At 34.6% G+C, this 9,320-nt stretch overlaps 1 protein-coding gene across 1 annotated transcript in view; it reads left to right on the top strand.

The window, feature by feature from the left end:
- Positions 1 to 9,320, top strand: part of LOC106875108 (dnaJ homolog subfamily B member 11) — a 105,842-nt gene that overhangs the window by 48,856 nt on the left and 47,666 nt on the right. The window contains exons 2-4 of the mRNA XM_052978389.1: positions 5,689 to 5,845; positions 7,603 to 7,694; positions 8,534 to 8,651. Of these exons, the coding sequence (XP_052834349.1) occupies positions 5,689 to 5,845; positions 7,603 to 7,694; positions 8,534 to 8,651 (367 nt within the window). The remainder of the gene's footprint in view (positions 1 to 5,688; positions 5,846 to 7,602; positions 7,695 to 8,533; positions 8,652 to 9,320) is intronic.

Here is a 9,320-nt window from a genome sequence, read left to right as displayed (position 1 = left end):
GGGAGGAAATAGGTGTGAGAGGAGAGAGGAGGAGGGTTAGATGAAGAGGGGAGGGGAGTTGAGCCCATGTAGCACAAAGGAGCGAGTCCATGTATGAATGTGTATGTATGTGTAAATATATATATATATATATATATATACATATTCACACATATATATATACACGTTCATACATGGACACTTGTATGTACATAATAAATTCGCACAAATATCTACATATATATACGTACACATGTACATTTCTCTACATACATACACATGTATACATATGCACATAAGCGTAGATACATTCATGCTGATAAGTATATATGCACACATATACACGTATGTTAATATATATGCACCCATAGTCTCCTACTCACAAACATATGCACGCACACATGCACTGGGAGCTTACCAAATTATTATTAGTTATTACTCATAGTAATATTATTTGACAGTGATGGGTCATGAGATTACGTAAACATACACTCTCTGAGTGGTTGGCGTTAGGAAGGGCATCCAGCTGTAGAAACTCTGCCAAATTAGATTGGAGCCTGGTGTTGCCATCCGGTTTCACCAGTCCTCAGTCAAATCATCCAACCCATGCTAGCATGGAAAGCGGACGTTAAACGATGATGATGATGATGATGATACACATTTATATAGAGACAGGGATACAGCCAGACAACCACATGTATATAAAGAGAGAGAGATGCACCGCTATGGACGGACACTTAGGTGGGGTGGAAAAGAGGGGAGAGGAGAAAAAACTCACTGAATTATTGTTATTGCACAGTGTCTAATCTTGAAAATGCATATCTGGTGCAGTGGGAACATCTTGGAATTTTCTCCACATGCTTGTTTACTAGGTTCTCATTACTTAGCAGGATGCACAATGCTTCCTCGAGACAAAGGTCACATGTGCCAGATATGTGTGCATTTTTTATTATTGACCATTCCATTTGGTATTTAATTTTTCCTTCCTTCAATCTCCATATTAGATTCGCTGTTGAAGTTGCATGTTGTCTCTTTATCTTTTGAAATGATAAGATATGGTTTCGGTACTGAACCTTAAATTAGTTTTCTAAGGCATTTATGTATGCGTATTTTTGTTGTGGTGCGGTGATTGTGCTTTTATATTTTATGTTGTTTTGGACACATTGGTTCATGAACGGCCATGAGGATTTCTTGTGGCAGGTGCAGTTTAATTGTACTATTAATATTTTTGTATTTATCTTTTGACTTTTTGTTTTTGCAGTGTTCTGTTTGATTGTTAGTGTCTGAAGTGTTCTTGGTGTTGTATTCTTTTTTGTTAATTCTTTTTTTGCGAAGTAATGAGAACTTGGCAAACAAGCATGTGGAGAAAATTCCAAGATGTTCCCACTATGCCAAATATGCATTTTCAAGATTAGACACTGTGAAATAATAATAATTCAGGGAGTTTTTTTCCCCTCCACTCTTTTCCACCCCACCTAAGTGTCTGTTCGTAGCAGTGCATCTCTCTCTCTTTATATACATATAGTTATCCAGCTATACCCCTCTCTCTATATAAACATGTATTTTTACGTAATCTCATGACACATCACTGTCAAATAATATTATGAGTAATAACTAATAATAATTCAGTAAGTTCCCACCACACATGTATGTGCACATATGTATGCGAGTAGGAGACTATATATTTATCAGCATAAATGTACCTATGCTTATGTACGTATGTATACACATGTGTATGTAACAGTGTTGCCAACTCAAAATCAGAATTTTATGCTAAATTTCAGTACAAAAAATGCTAAAGACTAATTATATCAAAAAGTTTAATTTTTATTTACTTTCTTTAATTATATTCATCATTGAGAAATAATTTCTTGAATTTCACTGATTTGATCACTTTCAGCTGCAGTGCCTAGGTCTTGACTTCTGTATACATTCAAGGTTCCTATCTTGTTATGTGTTTTGGAATATCAAAGTTTTTGCAACATTTGTCATATCTTTTCAGGCCTTATTTTATAGACATTATTGATCTAAGCATAGGAAGATGCATTTTGTTTTTCAATTTTGAACAACTGTTCAACTTCTGCATTTGAGTTTGGTAATGTCAATAGATTAATGGCAAAATTTGCAAAATCTCTAAAAGGATTTCCTCCAGTAGCATCTTTATATTCCAGGACTTCCAGCCAGAATGCCTCAGTATTAGACGTATTTGTCCAATTAACTAAATGAATGCTATTAAACTGAATTTCAAATGAAGCAATTTTTTCTTCATTAAAATGCATTGCTTCTGAGACAGGAAAAATTGGCTCTTTGAAATGCTGCGAAATATTCTCTACTGAAAAATATTTGATATTCCTCAGTATATTAATAATTCCTGGCAAACGGTACTTGAGCTCTTTATAAAGGCAGAGTAAAAATTGTTGTGCTCTTTTGCGAATATTATTTTCTTCGGTGGCTGTTACAGTCTTCTTGATAATCATTTCTGCTATCTTTCTCTCGAACCTGTAGCCTAAATTTGGTTTAGGATCCAGAAATTTTTCAATAGAAGTATCCAGATCAAGAGGATCAATTCTACATGTTGGCTACACTATCACATTAGCAACAGATTTGATCAAATTTGAAAGATCTTCAATCAATTTTGTTTTGTTGACAAGTGTTTGATTAAAACAGTTTATTCACTTCCTGAACATGTTTTAAAATTGGATGCAAAAATAAAAGATAAAGTCCATTCCTAGAATCACAAAACATTTCGTGTAATATTTGTGCTGTAAAGCATTTTTGTTTTGTAGTTGTAGTTTGGAAATGAGTTTGCAATTCAAACCATTGGCTTAAAATTCTATTTACCACTGGTTCTATTGACAGCCACCTAGTTGTACAAGAATTCACGATCTTCAAAGGCTCTTTATCATTGATAGCAAGGTAAAGTTGTTTGTAGGCACTTTGTCTTGTTGAAGAATGAGAGGACCATTTATAGGTTTCAGATACTAAAAATTCTAAATTTATGGGCAAGCATTCAGCACATGTGTGGGATACTGCCAACTGTAAAGAATGACATACACATCTAAATAGAAGTAACGATGGAACTTCTTTTAATTTCTGGAAAACACCATTGTTGACTCCTATCATTACTCTAGCATTGTCGGTTCCTATAGCCAGTAATTTTTTTATATCTAATTCATTTTTTTCTAATTCAATTTTTAAGGCATCTACAATGCCATCTGCATCACATGTTTCTAAAGATACCATACTGAGATATGTGTGTACCACTTTTTTGTGAGTGTCACTATAATATGTGATAACAATTCCTAACAACTTGTTTATCGATATATCATTGGATTCATCTAATAGCAGTCTAAATTTTCTATCTCCTATATCAGAAATCAAATCTCCATCAAAATATGGAGCTAGAACATTTCTCACAATATTTACGCATTTTGTACGATGCAACTTCACTTTGGACATAATATCACTATCAGACATATAATTCTTACATAACTCTATTAAGTGATCACAGCTATTAAATGATGAGTGACAACAAATAAACATTGCTAAATTTGTTTCGGGTATAGATGTCTTATCGTTTTCGGTTTTAATAAAATTGGTAAGAGGAATCATTTGCTGTGGAGTTGATGCCTTATGTTTCTTTGCTTCACAGTGGCTTACTAAAAGAGAATATTTTGCCAACATATTACATCTATAATATCTGCAATGTGCTATAGATTGATCACTAGGTATTTCACACATGTGATGTGTATGAGTGAAAACAGCTGTATACAGAAGTGCCAGTCACTGAAAGTGGATGGTACCTGTGGAAGAGGGTGACCCAGGAAAACATGGATGAAGTGCTGAGGACCAATCTTAGGATGTTGGGGCTCACAGAGGAAACAACAATGGACCAAGATGTTTGGCAATATGAGGTTCTAGAGAAGACCCAACCATGTCAGCAAAACTGAGTGCGTGAAGCATTGTGTCCCACCCACATGTAACAACAAACTTTTCACACACTCTACCCCAAGAAACTGAACTACATCTCCTCTTCTAAACTATGATTGTCTTCGAAACCTCTTTCCTGCCCTCATTGCATTGCTACCCCCGCCCTATTTTTCTACCCAGGTTTTTTCCAGTTACTGCAATCCCCACTCCCTACTTACACCTTCTTGGCAACACCTAACTGCGCTCTTTCTCTCTCATTGGTAACCATGTGTCTCCTCTATAGCTAGCCACCTGTTTCTGCTGCTGCTATCTCTTTGTCACACTCTAACCTTTCATCCACTGACACAAGTTCCCTGTCTCAAATGCCTCTGCCCCTCTCATAATTCCTTGTCTTGCGAGTTACTTGGTGACCTTACAGTGCTGGTGCCATGTAAAATGCATCTAGTCCACACTGTAAAGTGGTTAGCATTTGGAAGGGCATCCAGCTGTAAAAATCATACCAAAACTAACCTCACCTATGCTAGTGCCATATAAAAAGCACTAAAAAGCACTCTGCAAAGTGGTTGGTGTTAGGAAGGGCATTCAACTGTAAAAACCCTGCCAAAACAGACACAGTAACCTAGGGTAGTTTTTCTACCTGGCTAGCTCCTGTCAACCATCTTTCTCATGCATGCATGGAAGATGGATGTTAACTCTTTCACTCTGACTTTTGTACAATCAGTTTTTATTTTATTTTTTCGCATTTTCCACTTCTTTAAACCTTCATTGCCTACCATAATTAAAATTTTATTTTTTTTTATCACTACATATGGTTTTTGAATGTGGGACAAAAATGTCTCAATAGTTCTCTAACGAACAAATACTTGGGACTATCCTATCCTCGACAGTATTTTGCATGCATGTTAGCAAGTTCGGAAAATTACGGAAATAAAAATGAAATAAATCCTACAGTTTATTTCAAACACAAAATGAAGCTATAATTGCTTTCTCATATATTTATTATAAATTACAATTATTTTTTCAAATAACACTTATAAAATGATATATATATATATATAATGACCCCTTCCAAATAATACTCCTTTCTTTGTTCCTCAAAATACAACTAGTACATCTTCTACGACTCTTTTGTTTTACTTACATTCGAAATCAACTTTGAAGTCTTAGAAGGCCATCCAAAAGATCTCATTTTCTTTTGTGAAAAATTCGACCTTCTTGCCTTCATCAAATATTCAGCTTCATTTACCAAGAAATTTATAAACGGTGGTTTCGTATGATGAATTTCAGAGTGAATAACATAGCTGTTGTATACAGCTGTCATCAGAAACCTGAAGTCCACCATTTTCTACATTTTTGATCAGGTTCATACAATGTTGCCATTTGATCAGAGCGATTTACTCTACTCATATATTTGTTATAAAAGATAATTGCTTCTGGACAAATGAACTCTTTCTTTTTCCATCCTACTCCTTATGCTGTAACTCTGATTTGTGCCAGCCCAAGCCATTTTAAATGAAGAAAATTCACTTTACTATTAAAAAATTTTTTCTTAGGATACATATATCCCATTAGAAGTGAAGGGGTTAAATGATGTTGATGATGATACCATCAAGGCTTGTCGTTTAATGTACTTTCTCCTTTATTTTCCTTCAGAAAAACTTATATCACATGCATAGCTATTTTCTAATCATTTGGTTTTATTTTAGGATTCTGCAATGTGTTTTTGTTTATTAATAAGTTATTCCTGAATATTTGATTTCTTATCAATATGATTTTCAGACGAGATTTCTATAAAATACTTGGTGTTTCAAAATCAGCATCACTAAATGACATAAAGAAGGCTTATAGAAAGAAGGCTAAAGAGATGCATCCTGACAAGAATCCAGATAATCCCAAAGCTGCAGATCAATTTCAGGATTTGGGGGCTGCATATGAGGTATAATATTTAGTAATGTAACTTTAATCTAAAATGTTTATAATAATAAATAGAGTTAACCAAAATGAAAACTGGTCTGCATGATAATCAAAATGCTTCTGATTTTCTTTCCTTTATTCTTTTTCAAGTATATTTCTTTTGTATGTCTATTGTAACACAATTTAAGGAACAAAAATTTTAAGGTATAAACCACTAGTCAAAATTTAATTATCAGCTTTTATTTTGCCTGATGAAAAATGATATATTGAAAATTATAAAAATATACAAATTCTTCACAAATCCATACATTATTTTCTGAATAATATTTATCTACTTGTAGTTTATCTCATTAGACATTCCTGGTTTCATCCTTTATCTTACAATCCTTTCCATTACCTGTTTGTTTTGATAGGATTATTTCAGTGTCATAATTCTCATGTTTTCATTTTCTTTAATTGTATTTGATGATGATCATCATCATTTTATGTTCATGTTCCATGCTGGTATGGGTTGGATGAGTTGACAATTCCAAGGATAGCATCATGCTCCAATGTTTGCTTTGGCATATTTTCTACAACTGGATACCCTTGCTAATGCCAGCAACTTTACAGTGTTTTGGGTGCTTCTTTCATGCTACCAGCACTCATGAGATCATCATGCTGCTTGCAAGACTACAAGCCCTGAGAAAAGTGGGGAGTCAACTTAATGCTGGGGATTGAGGGGATACAGTATGATGGAGGAGCATAGTAGGTTCTTGTAGTAAAGCCGTATGGTTACACATATTTAGTTTAAGAGGGTGAGAATGATCAGTAGGAATTGTGAAGAGATAGATATTAGATATGAGGTGTCTTGGTGGCCTCCTCAAGGCCATGAGTGGGTAGAAGTTGATGGGTGTGAGGGAGTTGGAAACTTCTGTGGGGAGCAGCAGATGAAGGGATGGTAGGACAGCCTGCAACTGTAAATAAGTTGGGTAGGGTTGAAGAGTGATGACCAATGAATCATGAGTTGGTGAAGGATAGGGGGGTGAAGGAGGCAATGGGTGAAGGGAGAGTGGCAGGATAGTAATGTTGCAGTCAGCAGGAGGAGGACATGACAAGTTTAGGTCAGCTGCAGGAGTAGGAGAAGAGGTAGGCATTGGGCATGTGAGAGATAATTTTGGTTTGTGAGAGTGGATGTGCAAGTGAATCAATGTAACGTGAGTGGAAAGCAAAATATACACAGCACTTCCAGAACTCAGTTTTGCTGAGGTGGACAGGTCTTCTCAAGAACCTCATATCACCAGATGTCCCAGTCCTTTGTCATTTCCTCCATGAAGCTCAACATCTTGAGGTCTGCCCTTGCCACTTCAACCCTTGTCTTACTGGGTCTCTCTGTTCCACAAGCTTGATCTTCTTTAAGGGATTGGCACTTCTTTATTCAGCTGTCCTCATCCATATGCATCATATGACCAAACCATCATAGTTTTCTCTTTGGCATGCTACATCTGTTTCTTCTTATACCTAACTTTTCTTTTAACATATTTGCATTTTGTCATACATGTACACTGATATTGTACATTCATTGGCGCATACCAGTGCCATTCTTCTCTAATCCTCACATATCCCCTGCATTCAGTGCCCACAAATGCATGCACAACCATACAATGATAACTATTTCTATTTCAAATAAAGCTTCTGTTAATTATTTGGTACCTTATATTAAGAATTTTTATTTATTTGTTTAGAAAAAATTATACTTAAAATGAGGCTTGACTGTTTAATTCTATATTTTGTTCACAGATACTCTCAGATCCTGAGAAGAGAAAAATTTATGATCGTCGTGGTGAGGAAGGTTTAAAACAAGGGGATATGAGTGGTGATCCTTTCTCAAGGTATTTTTTAATTTATATATTTGTATATGAGAATTATAACTTGTGAATCTTTCAAAATTCAGTTCAACTTGAAACTGTTGCCTTAAGTTCCTGCAAAACCAAGTTTGTCATTTTGGCTTCAGTTCCTGGCTATATTACATTTTATAAATATTCTAATTCTCATTAAAACAGTATGGTGAACATAAAGACTTTCCATTATCTCTTAAAGCCTTTTCTGCCTGTACGAGCAACCAATATTAGTTCATTGTGACATGATCAATTTACATATAAATATTTTCGAGTGAGAAAATGTTATAACACTGAGAGAGTAAAAGAATCAAGGTTAAGCATCAGCAAAATACAAGTTAACTGAGTTTATGTTCTTTTACTGGTTTCAGTCATTAGATTGTATTATTACTAGGGCAGTTACAATTTCCTTTATACAAATAGTTCAGTGGAGAACATATAAAGAAAAAGAGGCTGGTGTCTAGTTACCTCACAATCGTTGTTAAATACAATTAAAATAGAAGACATAAAATTAACCAGGTAGACTTATTAAGGATCTTTGGACTATACTAATCTGCCATGTCAGTCAGTCTGTAAAATTCTGAAAGTTACTAAGTATAGAAGATCTGAATGCTCAATATTCAAATTCTAGTTAGATTTTAAAGTAGTTTATACCAGCTAACTGATATTTTGATTCATTTCATCATTATCTGTGTTTCAACCCTAATTAGCTAAACTGAATGGTGGGAAGAGTGCTATATAATGCAGCAACATTTATCATTATATATTGTAGTCTTTCATAAATGTATTTTTCTTTTCCTTCCTTGATTTTCTTTCTATAATCTTTATTACAGTTTTTTTGGAAATTTTCATTTTGGCAAAGATCCTACACCTGATGTAGTCCGTGGTGGAGATGTCATTATGGATTTAGAAGTCTCTTTAGAAGAACTTTATTCAGGCAATTTTGTAGAGGTAATTTTCAAACTTTGTTAGTTATTTTTACACTTGACTAAAATTTATAAAATATTTGATAAAACAAAATTAGAGGAGATGTCATGTTGCATCAGCATAAATAAAATTTAAATGTAGAATTATATTTAATATGTATAACATTTTTCAGTAAATATGTTTAACCCTTTAACATAAAAAAAATTTCTGTCAAAATGTTATGCATATTCATTCACATTAATTTGAATTAGTTATGCATTAATTACCTTTTAGCTTTGAGATTTCAATGACATGGTTGTTTATTTTTAGAGTAATATTGTAAGATAAGTGTGAGAGGCCAGATCTGGCTGGTTTGAAAATACTATAGGTAAATCATTTTGGCTGGATATGACTGCTTTAAATCTTATGAGTATTAAATATGATTCCACCTTCAGAAAAATGAAATTGCGATTAGTATTTAATCATCATCATCATCATCATCGTTTAACGTCCGCTTTCCATGCTAGCATGGGTTGGACGATTTGACTGAGGACTGGTGAAACCGGATGGCAACACCAGGCTCCAGTCTGATTTGGCAGAGTTTCTACAGCTGGATGCCCTTCCTAACGCCAACCACTCAGAGAGTGTAGTGGGTGCTTTTACGTGTCACCCGCACGAAAACGGCCACGCTCGAAATGGTGTCTTTTATGTGCC

This window comes from Octopus bimaculoides, chromosome 2 (assembly GCF_001194135.2).
Source record: "Octopus bimaculoides isolate UCB-OBI-ISO-001 chromosome 2, ASM119413v2, whole genome shotgun sequence".
Taxonomy (NCBI): domain Eukaryota; kingdom Metazoa; phylum Mollusca; class Cephalopoda; order Octopoda; family Octopodidae; genus Octopus; species Octopus bimaculoides.
Note: the sequence above shows the minus strand (reverse complement) of the source record. Positions and strands in the feature narration are given on the sequence as shown.